At 42.2% G+C, this 18,102-nt stretch overlaps 1 protein-coding gene across 3 annotated transcripts in view; it reads right to left on the minus strand.

The window, feature by feature from the left end:
• Nucleotides 1–18,102, minus strand: part of TMTC1 (transmembrane O-mannosyltransferase targeting cadherins 1) — a 263,658-nt gene that overhangs the window by 238,799 nt on the left and 6,757 nt on the right. For 2 of the 3 annotated variants that reach the window (XM_032432765.1, XM_032432764.1), the window contains exon 2: nucleotides 1,593–1,770. In XM_032432765.1, the coding sequence (XP_032288656.1) occupies nucleotides 1,593–1,770 (178 nt within the window). Of the gene's footprint in view, nucleotides 1–1,592; nucleotides 1,771–2,496; nucleotides 2,670–18,102 lie in introns of those variants that run through there. The other variant, XM_032432766.1, reaches the window with a different exon arrangement.

Genomic DNA, 18,102 nt, shown 5'->3' on the forward strand with positions numbered 1-18,102 from the left:
GAACACTAAGGTCATCTGCAAAATCATAGTGATCTATCATATTACATAACACTTAATGATCTACCGGCCCGACAACTCAATCAGATCCTCCTTTAATTTGGTTGAAAGCAAATAATTTCAGCATACCCATCATGAGAGTTACCTATCATTAGAGTCATTCGCTTTCATGGTTTCTCAGCACTACAGCAAAAATGGCTTCACCGAGACTTTCCAAAGGACTATTATAGTCTTTTAGAGGGACCTTTTCAGTCTAAAATACTCAAAAAAGGCCTGGGAAATTGACCTTAATATAATTTTTTTATAAAATGATTTTTTTTCTTTGTCACTCACTCCAAATATATTTGTTTCAAAACCTTGGGCTTACAGATGTAGAATACTGTTTGTAGAAAAGGTCCATCATCTAGCCTAACTGGCAAAACCAGCCCTCATTACAAAACCAATTGGCCAAATCAGGCTTCTTGTCTCGGCTCAAATGAACATATTATGATGCATCCCCATGACAACCATCTCACTTCTGAATTCAGAAGATTAACACAGGCCACCATACCCCACTTCTAATGCCACACTCCATTCTTCACAGAAATACGTGTAAGACAAAGAGCAATATGAAGCCCCACTCCAGGTCTGTGATGCCTCAATTGAAGGAGGCTTTGCTGACACCAATATATTAAATTGTTTCTTAAAACAGTACCTCAGAGATGTGGACACCTGGGGCATAGTAAAATTCTGATGTAGGTGAGACATTCCTTTTTATTTTTCAATGAGACGACAACTGGAAGGGGAGGAGGGAGAGGAGAACCAACTTGACACCCTGACCCTGTGTGTGTTCTCAGAGAACTATAGGCAAGTGTCCAGAAGCAAGCTGAGGCTCTGGAAATGATTCTTTTAAAGCTGTGGGGCCCACGGACCCCTTGGGAAGTCTTCGTCTGCCCCTAGCAATACGGACAAAATAAACCAACTGTGGTTACTGAGCCATGAAACAGGGTAACTTGATAAATGCCTTCTCGGTGCATGATTAAGTCCATATTTCAAAGAGGACCACAAATCTGAACTACCTATACTTTTTAAATAAATTTTGCATCACCCACCAAATAACTACACTTCACATGAAATAACCTGGAAACCTATTTCTAAGTCCCTATTGTAAGTCTGTCTTTCTACCCTGAAGTATGTCAGTCTAACTTTTTAGCCCTCCCCTCGCACTTACCGTTCGGCACCATAAATATTATAAATATAAAGCAGAGAGAGAAAAGGTAAAATACAAATGTAGAGCAGGAACAATGCCTCAGCACAATAAGTACCTCAAAATGCCCTGTGCTGTTTAAAACACATTAGAACTTAAATTTTCTTCAAATAAAGAACTGTGGCCGTTTATTACGACACGTAATAATAACAGTAGTTATTTGGAAAAGCAGTTAAATCGTGGAGGCCATGTGAACATTCAAAAAGACAAGTTGTCAAGCAGAATGATTTATATATAACGATTAACACTTCAGTGGAGCTCTGAATTCACGTGGTTTTGAAAGAGGGGGGAGATCAGTTTAGCTTTTTTTCCTTAGTTCCTTGTTTCACGGAGGTCCAATGATACTCACCGCCTCTGTGTGAATAGGATGCACAGCAAAAAGCAACGCTGTAGCAAAAGCAAGTCCCCGGTTCCTGAAGACAGCTTTGTCGCAGGTGTACATCAGGACAAGAGTCACGAGACAGTGTAAAATCACATTCACCGCATGAAAGTAGAATGGGTTCATGCCAGTCAAAAATATGTTCAGCCTGTACAAAAAAGACGGAAACAGAAGCCGAATCAGCTACAAACAGAACAGAAGCACAAGGAGAGAGGAGGGGATCGATCATTTCAAAAGATAAGCTATTCAATCAATTATTTTTATTTTATCTTTTAAAAAATATTTTATTTATTTATTTGACAGAGCGAGACACAGCGAGAGAGGGAACACAAGCAGGGGGAGTGGGAGAGGGAGAAGCAGGCTTCCCGCTGAGCAGGGAGCCCAACGCAGGGCTCGATCCCAGGACCCTGGGATCATGACCTGAGCCGAAGGCAGACGCTTAACGACTGAGCCCACCCAGGCGTCCCTCAATCAATTATTTTTAAATGACTCCCAACATCAGGTTACTCTAGATGGGTGAGTATCGTTTGTCCCCATCTCAGGATTTTCCTATCTGTAGAAACCATGGCAAATGCAATACAATTTTATTTCAGAGAACTCTGTGGCCTCACTGAGAAGGCAGGGAGATAGGTGCTGAACCTGTTTTCCCTTTAGTCCGGCTCATGTGAACGACCCCATGATACTCTTGCTTTCATTGCCAGCTCTTCCCAGGAGCTGAGCGTTTAAAGGCTAGTCTGTGGGTCAGAGCCGCAACCACTGGAGAGGAGAAAAAAGCCACAAGACTGAGACTGTGGTCACAATTGGGACAAACCAAGCATGAACGTGTTCTCTCACCCACAGTGCCCACCAGGAACCAAATTTCCAGATTATGCACCTGGAATGATCGTTAATTACCACCCCACAAGGGATCTTCGGGGGCATCTGAAGATGCTATTACCAGCTGCATCTGAAATTAAAAGGATGAGCAAAAGCACATCATTTCAGAATCTGTATTAAATGTTTTCTAACATAAATTCCCACAGACCTCAAAATCTGAATTCTAAGATTATGATGAAGAAACTAAAGAGAATCACAGAAAGAAGGGAAATTCATGGGGCACCAGGGTGACTCAGTTGGTTAAAGCGTCCAACTCCTCGTTTCAGCTCAGGTCATGATCTCAGGATCGTGGAGTCTGCTTAAGATTCTGTCTCTCCCTCTCCCTCTGCACCCCCCACCCCATTCGCATGCTCTCTCTCTCTCTCTCCCTCCCTCTAAAAAGAAAAAAAAAGAGAGAGAAATTTCTTGTTCAACATCTTAAAAAATACTTTCCTGAGACAGAAATGCAGAACAGAGAGACTTAAGGTTGCCTTAAATTTAATAACAGGACATAATGTCCCCAATTGATTCTGTGGGGTTAGCAAAAATAGTTGTATAGGGTGTGATTCTTTGGGGGGAGCATATACACCCTAAGTGAGACTGCCTGTAGTTGTCTATACTCCCGCTCATTTTACTGAAACAGGAATCCCATGTCTTTATTCTCATGTCCTTGATCTGCTTGTCTTACACAAACACCTCCTCTCTGCCAAAACAATTGAGAATGTAAAAGTCAACTTCAGCGATGGCATAAGCATATTCTAAATACTTGACTTGATTCATGCACGAATTTAACCTATAGAATTTTAAACATCTCAAGCTTTATTTGGACACATGAATATAAATGTCATAGTTACTAATTGACTCCATTTTCATTCCCACTTAAGTAATCATGGTCCTAACCAAGCCTAGAAAAATGAATTGCTTTGTGGAATCCAATTTCAGGCCTCTGAAGCAAGACTGGAGCGAGCTCTATGTTGGCCGACCCACGAGTCTGCACACAGCCCCAGAGTCCTGAAGACCCGAGTGTGGTGTGAAACAGCCCATCTAGAGGGAAAGAGGAATGTGCCGTGAACTAGGGGGCGGGCAGTGCAGCTAAAAAAGGGAGAAGAGCATCCCATTCCAGTACAGGAGGACCCACCTCTGGTGAGCGAGCTGCTGGAAATCACAAAGCTCAGGTTGGGGGAGCTGTGAGAAGGGCAAGACCAGGTCCCTATCCTTGAAGAACTTAGGCGCAATTCCTAGAAAGCCCATCTCCCTGAGGCTGATTTTACATCACCATCTACTCCATCAGGCTAAGCTTTCCGGGCCAACTAAACCATTCGTTTCAAGTTCACCCATGACAATGAGATAAAATAGGCAATCTTACAACCAGTTGGTGAGTGTCCAAGTGGGAAGGTCTCCAGGATCAATGTGCACCAAAAGGCTTTAAGAAGTACATAACCATTGACCAAAAATACCACTTCTAGGAATTTTCCATAAGGAAATAACCAGGAAAGAGTTCAAAGATAGATACAGATAGATATAGACACAGGTACAGATATGGATAGAGACGTAAACAGAGATAACGTTGTGATATAGTAAGAAATACATATTTTGGTCTTTATCCCAACTCCTGGTAGAGATTCTAAAAACTCCGTAATTTCTTTTTTCTTTTTAATTTTTATTATGTTATGTTAGTCACCATACAATACATCATTAGTTTTTGATGTGGTGATCCACGATCCATTGTTTTCGTATAACACCCAGTGCTCCATGCAGTACGTGCCCTCCTTAATACCCATCACCGGGCTAACCAATCCCCCCTCCCCCCTCCCCTCTAAAATCCTGTTTGTTTCTGAGTCCATAGTCTCTCATGGTTCATCTCTCCCTCCGATTTCCGCCCCCCTTCATTTTTCCCTTCCTTCTCCTAATGTCCTCCATGCTATTCCTTATGTTCCACAAATAAGTGAAACCATATGATAATTGACTTTCTCTGCTTGACTTATTTCACTTAGCATAATCTCCTCCAGTCCCATCCATGTTGATGTAAAAGTTGGGTGTTCATCCCTTCTGATGGCTGAGTAATATTCCATTGTATATATGGACCACATCTTCTTTATCCATTCATCTGTTGAAGGGCATCTCGGCTCTTTCCACAGTTTGGCTATTGCAGACATTGCTGCTATGAACATTGGGGTGTATATGGCCCTTCTTTTCACTACATCTGTGTCTTTGGGGTAAATACCCAGGAGTGCAATTGCTGGGTCATAGGGGAGCTCTATTTTTAAATTTTTGAGGCACCTCCACACTGTCTTCCAAAGTGGCTGTACCAACTTGCATTCCCACCAACAGTGTAAGAGGGTTCCCCTTTCTCCACAACTTCTCCAACATTTGTTGTTTCTCTCCCTGTCCATTTTTGCCATTCTAACTGGTGTAAGGTGGTATCTCAATGTGGTTTTGATTTGAATTTCCCTGATGGCTAATGATGATGAACATTTTTTCATGTGTCTGTTAGCCATTTGTATGTCTTCTTTGGAGAAGTGTCTGTTCATGTCTTCTGCCCATTTTTTGACTGGATTATTTGTTTTTTGGGTGTTGAGTTTGAGAATTTCTTTATAGATCTTGGATACCAGCCCTTTATCTGTAGTGTCATTTGCAAATATCTTCTCCCATTCTGTGGGTTGCCTCTTTGTTTTGTTGACTGTTTCCTTTGCTGTGCAGAAGCTTTTTATCTTGATGAAGTCCCAAAAGTTCATTTTTGCTTTTGTTTCACTAGCTTTTGGAGATGTATCTTGAAAGAAGTTGCTGTGGCCAATGTCAAAGAGGTTACTGCCTATGTTCTCCTCTAGGATTTGGATGGATTCCTGTCTCACATTGAGCTCTTTCATCCATTTTGAGTTTATCTTTGTGTATGGTGTTAGAGAATGGTCGAGTTTCATTCTTCTGCATGTGGCTGTCCAATTTTCCCAGCACCATTTATTGAAGAGATTTTTTTCCATTGCATGTTTTTTCCTGCTTTCTCGAAGATTATTTGACCATAGAGTTGAGGGTCCATATCTGGGTTCTCTATTCTGTTCCATTGGTCTATATGTCTGTTTTTGTGCCAGTACCATGCTGTCTTGGTGATCACAGCTTTGTAATATGGCTTGAAATTGGGCACCGTGATGTCCCCAGCTTTGTTTTTCTTTTTCAACATTTCCTTGGCAATTCGGGGTCTTTTCTACACCTTAAAGAACTAGAGAAAAAGCAACAAACGATGCCTAAGCCATGCATTAGAAGAGAAATAATTAAGATTAGAGCAGAGATCAATGAATTAGAAACCAGAAACACAGTAGATCAGATCAACGAAACTAGAAGTTGGTTCTTTGAAAGAATTAATAAGATCAATAAACCACTGGCCAGACTTATCCAAAAGAAAAGAGAAAGGACCCAAATTAATAAAATTATGAATGAAAGGGGAGAGATCACAACTAACACCAAGGAAATAGAAAACAATTATTAGAAATTATTATCAACAACTATATGCCAATAAACTGCACAATCTGGATGAAATGGATGACTTCCTGGAAACCTATAAGCTGCCAAGACTGAAACAGGAAGAAATTGACAACCTGAATAGGCCAATAACCAGTAACGAGATTGAAGCAGTGATCAAAAACCTCCCCAAAAACAAGAGTCCAGGGCCTGATGGATTCCCTGGGGAATTCTACCAAACATTCAAAGAAGAAATAATACCTATTCTCCTGAAGCTGTTTCAAAAAATAGAAACAGAAGGAAAGCTTCCAGACTCATTCTATGAGGCCAACATTACCTTAATCCCCAAACCAGGCAAAGACCCCATCAAAAAGGAGAATTTCAGACCGATATCCCTGATGAATATGGATTCCAAAATCCTCAACAAAATCCTAGCTAATAGGATCCAACCATACATTAAAAGGATCATCCACCACGACCAAGTGGGATTTATCCCCGGGATGCAAGAGTGGTTCAACATTCACAAATCAATGTGATAGAACACATTAATTAATAAGAGGAGAGAGAAGAACCATATGGTCCTCTCAATTGATGCAGAAAAAGCATTTGACAAAGTACAGCATCCTTTCCTGATTAAAACTCTTCAGAGTATAGGGATAGAGGAAATATTCCTCAAGTTCATAAAATCCATCTATGAAAAACCTACAGCGAATAAAAACTCCATAATTTGTTAAGTGATAAAGGTACTAGGAGAATCTTTTGTTCTAATATTTGGTCTTTGGCCCTGATTCCTGACCCCAAACTCCTAAATCTCATGGAACTCCCCAAGTGATTGGATTATCTTTTTTCTAATAAGGTGATTCTTGGTGGGCTTCTGGATGGGGGCTGGTCACCAGAAAGATCAAGTTATGATTAGAAGCTTGGAACTTTCAGCCCTTTCCCTCCTCTATCCTCCAGGGATTGGAGAGGGGCCAGAGATGGAGGTCATTATCAATGATGCCTACTTGATGAAGCCTCAACTCAGGGTTTGGAAAACTTCGTGGTGAACACATCAACATGCTGGGCAGGCAGCACACCCCAGTTCCACAGGGACAGAAGCTCCTGAGCTTCGGACCCTCCAGACCCCACCTTAAGGATCTCGTCATCTGGCTGTTCATCTGTATCTGTCAAACCCTTCATTATGTAATAAACCAGTAAAACATTAAGTGTTTCCCTGAGCTCTGTGAGCTGTTAGAGCAAAATTTTGAACCTGAGGAGGGGTCACAGGAACCCCCGATTTGCAACCAAGCTGGACAGAAGTGTGGCAATCTAGGCACCCACTACTTGCAACTAGTGTCTGAAGTGGGGTCAGTTGGGGCGCCTGGGTGGCTCAGTCTGTTAAGCGTCTGTCTGCCTTTGGCTCAGGTCATGATTCCAGAGTCCTGGGATCGAGTCCCACATCGGGCTCCTTGCTCAGTGGGGAGCCTGCTTCTCCCTCTGCCTCTGCTGTTCCCCCTGTTTGTGCTCTCTCTCTCTCTCCCTCTCTCTCTCAAATAAATAAATAAAAATCTTTAAAAAAAAATGAAGTGGGGTCAGTCTTGTGGAAATGGGTCTTCGACCTGGGGGATCTGATGCTAACTCCAGATAGACAGTGTCAGAATTGAATTGAATTGTAGGACACCCAGATAGTGTAGGACACTGAGAATTGGTCACTGTGAAAAAAAAACCCTACACATCTGGTATCAGAAGTATTGAGTATAAGCAGAAGAAGAAACAGGACTTTTTAATATACAAGGATGCATCTTACTGTGATAATCATAAAAATGACAATAAAAAGAAGAGAAGACATCTAACAAGCCAAATCCCTGATGTATTTGACTGGTTCCACAGATATTATACTTTAGATCATAGTTTTGGATTACAAATTAACAGCACTGCTTTTAAAAAGAAAACAAAAGACTCATTATTTTCCCAAAGTCTTTGTTATTCAACCATTTGAAAAGTAAAAAAAATCATTAAAAGTGTTACTAGTATATTACCACACTTTTTGAGGTACTTTCCCCTTCCAAAAATGATACAAAATGAATCACTTTTGTGGTCTATATGTATCCTATCTGAAAATGGGCAGGTGTTATCTATATAGATGATTTGGGGGGAGGGATTGTTTTTTACTGAGTAGAGTTGACACACAATGTTACATTAGTTCCAAGTGTACAACTTAGTGATTTGACAAGTTTATACATTATGCTATATTCACAAGTATAGCTGCCATCAGATTATTATTCCTGGAAACTGGTTAGGGCAAAATGCCTGGTGTTTTAAGTGAATTCAATTAGATCCCAAAATATAAAAATGAATTACTGAATGGAGAAGCACTGCAGAGCTAATTAAGGTAACTGAAAGCACCCACATGGTACCAGATACTGGCAAATCTAAGCTTTGAGACATGACTGAGAATCTAAAATTACAAGAGTTTCCCAAATATCTAAAAAGATGGAGAGTGAACTCTCCCAACTATAGACAAGTGAGCTTGAGATGAAATAATAACAAAATGATACTTGTGAGCACTGGAAAAAGAATCTCTGATTCTTTTATGGGTTCACAAAAAGGGGGTTTAACTGGTTAACGTCACATTTTAATAGAACAGGGAGTGTGACAGACACATCACATCTTTATTTTAACAAAGGCATTTATCAGAATCTTTCAGAATCTCCTTGTGTACAAGATACAAGAAGATGGATTTGTAGCAAAGACAGAGTGTTGACTAATAACCAGTGTCTCCTTAGATGGAGACCTTCAGTGTAAGTCACAAGATTCTGACATTATCTCTGGTCTGTCCAATATTTTTATCAAAACTCAGCGAGTTCTGTAGTGTATGCTAACCAAGCTTGCAGAAAGCCTACATCTGTGAAGGAGGGTCCACTGCACTGGGAGACTAAGATTCACGACGAGCTTAAATGCTTGATATTGTTAATTAATTCTTACAGGATTAGACAGAATATGGGTAAGAGTAAAGTCCCACATTTGGACGTAAAAGAGAACAAAATACTTGCAATCCAGACTAAAATTACACACATAGTATTGTTCAAGGGCTGTTAGTTTACTCTAAACTCGAAGAGTTACTGCGTCTTGGCTATCAAACAGACCAAACTGGGTAAGTCAAACTAATTTTCATTTCAATTCATTCTAACAGATAGGTATTGAGTACCTACTTCGTGTCAGGTATGGTGTAGGGCCCGGAGATACAAAGAGAAGACATGGCATCTGCTACCAAAGAGTTAACAGCATCGTAGGAGAAAGAGAGACACTGAACAGATAATTAATAGTTAGTCAAAGAAATCTAGCAATGGGAGAACCTACCAGGGTCAAAGACAAGAAAGAGGGAGCTATTCTGCCTGCATGCAGGACAGGGAAGGTGGGTGGTGTCCAACGTGGGGCAGCAGCCCCTCTGGGTGGTACTGAAACACTGGAGCACCTTCATAGGAGAGCTCCAGGAAGCTGCAAGAGTGGGGAGTCTCGAAAATGATGTCTCAGGAAAGGCTTGAGGAGATGGGGAATGCTCAGCCTAGAGAAGGATGATAGAAATGATCCCAAATTCTCCAAGGGAAAGGCTCGTTGCCACATTATGGCTATATCCCTAGTATCCAGCTCAATGCCTGGTTCACGGTTGTCAAAACTAAGTGGATAAATGGACGGACGGACAGATGAATGAAGGAGTGAGTGAAGCAAAGCACTTACTCAAGTAGCTCTCAGAGTGGAAAGGAAGATCCAATAACAATGTTGCAAGGAGCCTGACCAAGGGCCAAGTATAGCCTGCAAATTGTTTTTGTTTCACCTGTACGCCTTTTCTTTCTTTCTTTAATTTACCAATTTTTTTTTTAAGATTTTTTATTTATTTATTTGACAGAGAGAGAGTTAGCGAAGGCAGGAACAAAAGAGGGGGAAGTGGGAGAGGGAGAAGCAGGCTTCCCGCCGAGCAGGGAGCCCGATGCGGGGCTCGATCCCAGGACCCCGGATCATGACCTGAGCCAAAGGCAGACGCTTAATGGCTGAGCCACCCAGGCATCCCAATTTACCAATGTTTTTAAAACAGGTGATTTCACATAAAAATCTCCAGCGTCTCTTGAAATATTACAAGACCTGGCCTACATGGCTGCTTGGAAATATCTGTGTGCCCATTTAGATGGCACAAGTACTCACAATTTGACAAAATACAAGTCAACTACTCGGAGACAGACTTCCAAGGAAGACTCTCCAAGGAAGAAGCAGTATTTAAGACTAGAACTGGTGTTTGGATAACCAGAAATGTCCATGCAGAAGCATGAAAACCAGCCCACCCTAAACACCATCTAAGAAGAACAGTCTCTCACGTTCCACATCACCCTGAATGCACTCCATCATAGTATTTACTCAGTTTTTTAAAACTCTTTTGCCATATTCCTCAAATATTATAAGCATTTTTCATGCATTGTAAAAAATTCATTTCTTTTCCTCATCGTATCCATCTCACCTAACACACAGTAGATTCTAAATGAAGTTTACTGAATGAGCAAATAAACTTACATTAAGTTGGAAGTTGAAAAAAATCATCTTTCCCTTTCAACAATAAGAATCTCTAAGTTTATTTGATTTAGCCTTCATCACTAATTTAGCCTTCATCTCTAATTTAAAGCAATAGGAAATATTTTTTTTTTTCTTTTCAGAAAAAAATCTGAACGGGGCGCCTGGCTGGCGCAGTCAGTTAAGCATCTGCCTTTGGCTCAGATCATGATCTGAGGGTCCTGGGATGGAGCCCCACATCAGACTCCCCACTCATCGGAGAGTCTGCTTCTCTCTCTCCTTCTGCCCTGCCACCACTAGTTCTCTCCCACTCAAATAAATAAATCTTTAAAAAAAAAAAAAAGAAGAAGAAGAAAAGAAAAAATCTGAATAGTCGTGTCTGACTGGTTGAAAGCCTTCCAGACGTTGGCAAACATGACCACAAATGCCCCTCCTCCATCTGAGCTCTTCTGCCTCCCCGTAAAACTGCCCAGAAAGGTGGGGCTATAATGAGCTCACAGCAATCACAGGGCACTGGCCCCCAGAAAAGGTCACAGGGTCACACAGTGTGACACCAAGAAGTCACAGGAGGATGAGTGGGGAGGGGAGAGGAAAGCCATCGGCTGCCCCTTCTCCTCACACTCGCAGAGCCTGCAGCTCTAGATAAAGCCCCTTACTTTTTTTAATTTTCTTCTTTGGAAAATAGTTCTGGTTTAAAAAAACAAAACTGGGCTGTAGCCCTGGAAGAGACTTCTACTATGGAATAGACTAGGACCCTTCCTCCAGGGGACCCCAGCTCCACTCAATCAAACAGCTCTACCTCAGTAAACTGGCAGACGGCTGGAACCTGCCTAAGAGGTCATGATTCTCCCCTGTGGTGACTCAAGTCTGGCTTTCGGCCCCGAGCCTGGAGTTTCCCTGGTATACAGACGAAGCACCATTTAAGAGGGCTGCACATCTACTTCATTCCTAGGGACAACAGGATTAATTAGCCACCACCAGTGGTCACGACATTCTGATCACCACTGTGTCCCTGCTGCCTATCATGGTAAATGCACTCGCCTTGTCTTTGGCAGCTAAGCTCTGCCATTGGCAGCTGGTACTCCAGGACCCCATCACCCCCACTGAAATCAGAAAGCCCACCTCAATCGCATCTCCCACATCACACTTGCCTACAGAAAAGAGTCAATGCGGACTTTGTCAAAGTTGCAGGTGCTCCCTCACTAATCTATTTCTTAATGCCTCAGTGGAGGGAAAATCATCTGGCCCTCTCAGGAAATGTAGTAGAGTGGTGGGAGGAAGGTGTGGGCAGGAGACATGTGATAAATGCACTGCAACATTCCTATCTCAATGAGATTTGGATTCTTTTTTCTATGTTACACCAGAGATACTTGGCATCTCAACCTCATGTAACATATGCTCCCATTGAGTCCCAGTGGTTCCCAGGATTCTGAATCCCCTGAGGTGCTAGCTACAATTTCTGATTCCCTCATCCCACCGCAAGATAATCTAAGTCAGTAAATGTGAAATGGGACCCAGAGATCTGTCCCAAGAAACCCAATGATTCAAACCAGGTGAGACTCAGAACAATGAGAGACACACATCTCAAAGCTTAAAGGAAGGCTACCTATGTTTGCCACACTTAACAGGAAAATCCAGTTTTCTCAGCAATAACACAACATACATTCTTTTCCAATACGAACTACAAACCAGGGAAAAGAAAAATTTAATGTACCTTAACCATCTTAACCTTAACCATCTGTTTCTGCTATCTCAAATAACTAGTTCTCCAACACTTTCCTTGTGAGTTTCCAAAGCCCAAAACTGAGCATGCAGTACATTCTCCTGTCTCCCCAACTGCCATTCATTTTTCTTCTTCCCCCTCTCTTGCTATCCTCTCAGCTCTCAAATGCTTATAAGTGGTTTCCATAGTCTTCTTAGATCATTCAACCAATAAATAACAACATCTGGTTTTTCTTCTTTTCCTCTAAGGCGAATCCCTTTGGCCCTTAATCATTTTGGTTGCTCTTCTTCTGCATTCCCTCTAGTATCAGGAGCAAATCAGCAAATCATCATCACTTAATGTATCAAAGAACTAAAGGATGTGATTCGCAGGCACCAAGGCAAACGACAGTGCAGAGGGGGTGACTGGTGCTCTGAGACACAAATAAAATTTATGGTCATCCCATCCTCACCTGGCTCTGCGGAAGCTACGGGGAGGGAAGAGGGGCTTGTCAGGAGGAGCCCACACCCATGCACGGGGCAGTTATTGTCACTAGGGTCACATAAGTGCTCAGGGTAGCAAGTGCATCAAAGAAACGGTGGGGAAATTGAGGACAGAAGATCCGTGACCACATCTAGAAGGCAGCAGGTCCCAGAAGAAAATCTTCAAAAAGAGAGCGAATAATGAAACTTAACAGATCAACACCAGATATAATATAAATATAGAAGTATACTTAGAAGTATAATTGAGTTGTCAATTTTTAGCCAATTTGTTTTCCTTTAAAGGTGTGCGTTTGGGGGGGCGCCTGGGTAGCTCAGTCGGTTAAGTGGCTGCCTTCGGCTCAGGTCATGATCCTGGGGTCCTGGGATCGAGCCCCATGTCTGGCTCCCTGCTCAGCAGAGAGCCTGCTTCTCCCTCTCCCTCTGCCTGCCACTCTGCCTACTTGTGCTCTCTCTTTCTCTGTCAAATAAATAAATAAAATCTTTTTAAAAATAAAATAAATAAATAAATAAATAAAGGAGTGTGTTTGGTAAAGTTCCTGGATGCAGGGTAATTCTGACAGTGCTAGCCAGAGCTTATGTGAGGACAAGGTCCTGCATACGACGGCACTCCCTTCAGACACTAGCTGCAAGCTCAATGGTCCCCAGGCTATCTGCACTGCTGACCAACTGGCCACAAATTTGGGGGTTCCCCCAACTCCCTCAGGTTTGATAATTTGCAGGAATGACTCACAGAATTCAAGAAAGCATTATACTTGTGATTTTGGCTTTATGATAAAGGATACAAATCAAAAACCTGTCAAAAGAAAAGACCCATGGAGACAGGTCTGGGAGGGTCCCAAACACAAACCTTCCGTGTCTTCAGGACACATCTCCCCCTCAGCTCAATGATGTATGATTACCAATCAGGCAAACTCAATCAAGCTTCAATGTCAAGTTTTTAAGTGGGGTTTCATTACTTAGGTTGATTGATTCAATCAATCACTGGGCATGTGACTGAACTCAATCTCCAGCACCACTTTCCCTTCCTGGAGGTTGGAAGGTAGGGCTGGTATGTGGCTCAAAGTCCCATCTCTCTATCCTATGACTGGCCTTTCCAGCATAGCCAGCCCATGTTCTGAAACTATCAGGAGGCCCATCATGAGTTACCTCTTCCTTAGCATAAACTCAAGTGTGATCTCAGGGCCCACTGTGAGCAACAGAGACACTCCCATCACTTAGGAAATTCCAAGAGTTTAGAAGCTCCCTCCCAGGAACCTGGGATAAAGGCCAAAAAAAAAATTCTTTATTCTACAGTACTTGGGGACAGAAAGTCACAGACATCATAGTTCCTTTGAGAAAGTATTTTCAGAGCCTTACACTCTATTTGATCCAACTGGGAGTAATATGTCCTGTCTACCTCACTGGCTTGAAAAAAACATGGCCATTCTTTATAGACCGTAGGACACGGGCGTGGATGAACTTTAGTCCCCTGACAGCAGGGTTTGGAGAAAACTCTGTGTAATTCTGGGGTTTGCCTCAGAAGTTACAGCTGCTATGTCCAGCCTTAACATTTACAGCAAGCATCCACCAACCATCACACTTCAATATGCCACTCAAGAGGAGAATGATCCCAAAGTGCTATGGATCCTCATTCTCTACAGAGAGTCACAGTCCCAGCAGGAGACAACAGGGAGCCACAACTGCCCCTTTCAGAATCAAAACTGTCCCTTAACCTTCCAGTAGGCAGGACCCACTGGAACCCATCTCTATGTGTCCAGGAAATTCTTTGTCTGCCTCCATTTTTTTCTTTGACAGAGGAAGAAAAAAGGCAAACAAACCAAGTAATAAGTCAAGCAGACTTTTTTGTCTATATTATAAAAGTGTAGCCCTGCCTAAATATTTACCTGAAAAAGTCAAGTGTTCACATGAGTGATTCATTCATTCATTGTTTCAACAGTACTTTATGAAGCCCCTACTTTGCATGGCAGGCACTGTTCCAGGTGCTAAGGATACACCTCATGGAGCTAACACGGTAGTGCGAGAAGAGAAAAACCAACAATAAATCCATGTTGCCAGATAGCAATGAGGGCTACTAAGGCAAAGAGGGTAGAGAGTGAGAGAGTGAGGATGAAACATGGAGGACAGTCTGCCATTCTGGATCGGGGAGCCAGGAAAGGCGTCAAGGAGGAAGTGACATCTGAGCAGAGACTGAGGGTGGTAAGAGAGCAAGAGAGCACAGGTCTGGGCAAAGAGCATTCCAGAAAGTGCAAAGGTCCCAGGCAGCGGCGGATGGGTGTCACCTGTAAAGGGCACAAGGACTCTAGAATGCTGGCAGAGGTAGAATGAGGTGCAGACTGACAGACTAGAGGTCAGGGGGGTGGCCAGGGGTCAGATCAACAGGGTCTCGGAGAACAGAAACCATTTCTCATCATTTGGAAAAGTAACAGTGCCATTAACTCTGGCATGACCAAGCATTCCTCCCCCATCCCTGCCTTTTTAAGTGGAATGACTATGTAGTCAAAGTTAGGGAAAACATGAACTGTAGTTCCAAAGGAAGATAGAAAAGACATGTGTTGATTAAAAAAAAAAAAGATTGCTTCCAAACGTGTTTTCCAAGCCTTCACTCAGAGACTCACCTATAAAAACCCTCATAATTCAAAAATATATTCCTCTCATTTTCCATCCTTCCTACACTGCCAGACTATAGCCTAAAGCCCATCTTACATCTAAGGTCCTTGACCCCCTCCTCTTCAGGTTTCTAAGAAAAACCTTAGTTTGCCATGCAATTTCCAGGGGCCATTTTTTTCATTCTTTTCTATAAAGTCTTTATTGCCTCCAATCATATTTTTTCCTTGGCTATATCCATCACTGAACATCCTAGACAATCGAGTCAAACAATCTCCAGGTGTCTGCCATCATCATAGACTTAGAACACAAACTTCTCAGCTTTGCTGCAATAGACTATCTCCAAACGAATTCCAAAGAGGACAAGTCAAAAGGAACAGAACCAAAATGAACACGCCACCATTTCTTTTAGATTTCGGGCATAGAGGCTAGAGCTGATTTTCATGGTTGGCATATCATCTGTGACTAAAAGATGCAAACTGCTGCAAAAAAAAAAAAAAAAAACCTCTCCAGATCCAAGCATTAAAATGTTGCAAATCCTTACAGCTGCACATATTAAGATATTCTATTTTTTAACTCTGACATTTCAAACCACCCACTTTCACTCTTATGGTGTATATCACCATCAGAAGCCTTCAATAAGATAAACCTTTATAGCAAACTGGTAGAATACTACGATCAAGTAGCCTAAACATGGAGAGAGACTCATTTGCTTTAGTTTCCCCATCTTTAACATGGAAAACCCCTGCTTCTTTCTTGTTGAAGGAAGCATCTCCTTGCTTCCTGATGTGGAATGGTGCTGCTAACAATCCAGCAGGAGCTTCTTCTCAAGAGGAAAGGGGCAGAGAGAAATAAAATTAAAAAGTTAAGCACCTTTTAAATCAATCAGGGCCATTTTTATGTTTGGGGGTTATGGGCATCATGGGTTTTAGTTCTGTGTCAATTAAGTGCCTACAGAGTGACTTAGCGTGTTTAATGTCCTGATTCCAGAGTTAAAAACAGGTCATGGCCAGTGGAGGATAAAGAAGCAAAATAAAAAAGGCGACTGCTGCAGATTAAGTTTGCACAGATGTTTTGATTCTGCTCTACAATGGTCCAAAAATATTCCTGTGTGCCCTTGGAAATGATCTTATGAAAAGACCAAATGTAAGATTTGACTGGGAACAGAAATTCATTAGAATTCTAAACTCACTTCAAGGAGCACAGAGAGGACCATTTGTACCAGTTAAAGTTTGACTGGAGAAGCGGAAGCACCAGGAATGCTACAGCAGAAGGGATTTACTGTAGAGATCTGACCTTTCCCAACTGTGGAAGCCGGCCACACAGCCTAGGCAAGCCTGCTGCTTCTGTCTGCACTGGACGTCAAAAGCCGGGAGGGCTGGCGTTCGGGAGGGAGGAAGGCTGAACTTGAAGGAGGGGAAAGGGAGGAAGGGCTGGAAGCCACGAAGATGAACTAGAATGTACCTCTGCTGCTCACAGCCTCTAAGGCCCCAGCTTTAATGATGTGAGTGGCTTCAAACAGGCTGGTGCTCGTCCCCACAGGGCTGCACTCACATCTGCACCATGATTCCAAGTAGCTATAGCACCATGATCTGGAGAGTTCCGGAGGAGCTGTGGACCTAGCTACCATCGCACGCCAGCAGCGGGTCAGCCCGCCTGTCTGTGACAACCCACGGGAGCTGGGACAGCACCAGGACCTACACCAGTCCTCTGACCGGGAACATGGCCACTTCACTTTCCAAATCTCGGAGAAATTTCTCTTGTACAACTACAGCCTAGTGCAATACAGGGAAAGAATTTCCAAGAAACAGAGTTCCAATTTCGTTAAATTGACATAATACAAAGCCATCATATCTTGGTAAACTGCCTTCATTTTCCATTGCACCCTGCCCCACAACCTGGTAGAGTAGGCACTCTAAAAATCCGCTTCCTTATTGCAATTTCAGCTGATTTCTTATTTGAGAAAAACTGATTAATATGTTTCTATGCATCCAAGTACCTTAATAGTAACAAGCATTACACATCTTTATTTATTAATTAATGTATTTATTTATTGTTTATTCTTAAGGTAATTTCTAGCTCTCAGTATGTGTGACATTCATTCAGTGAATCAAAGATAATAAATAATTTTAATAAAAACTAGGTTTGAGGGGTGCCTGGGTGGCTTAGTTGGTTAAGTGTCCAATTCTTGGTTTTGGCTTGGGTCATGACCTCATGGGTCCTGGGATCAAGGCCCCCTCCCTCACCCTTCCCATGTGAGGCTCCAAGCTCAGCGGGGAGTCTGCTTGCAGATTCTCTCCCTCTGTCCCTCCCCCGACTCGCATGTTCATGCTCAGCAAGCTCTCTCTCTAAAATAAATAAATAAATCTTAAAAAAACAAAAAACAAAAAACCTAGGTTTGAGCTTTGCACTGGGAAAGACAAGCTACAGAATTGGAGAGAGTATGTGCCAACCACATAGATGACAAAGGACTGGTACCTACAATACATAAAGAAATCTCAAAATTCAACATAAAAAAATAAAAATCCACGTAGGAGATGGACAAAAGATATGAAGAGACATTTTAACGAAGAGGATATACAGAGGGCAAATAAGCACATGAAAGTATATTTAACACCATCAGCCATTAGGGAAATGCAAATTAAAATCACAACGAGGTATCACCTATCAGAGCCACTACAATTTAAAAAAAATGACAATACCAAATGCTGGTGAGGAAGCAAAATAACTGGATTACTCATACACTGTATGGAAAGGTCTGGAAAACAGTTAATCAGTTTCTTAAAAAACTAAATATGCAACCACCATGTGACCCAGCAGTTGC

This window comes from Phoca vitulina, unplaced genomic scaffold (assembly GCF_004348235.1).
Source record: "Phoca vitulina isolate PV1807 unplaced genomic scaffold, GSC_HSeal_1.0 scaffold49, whole genome shotgun sequence".
In the NCBI taxonomy this organism is placed as follows: Eukaryota; Metazoa; Chordata; class Mammalia; order Carnivora; family Phocidae; genus Phoca; species Phoca vitulina.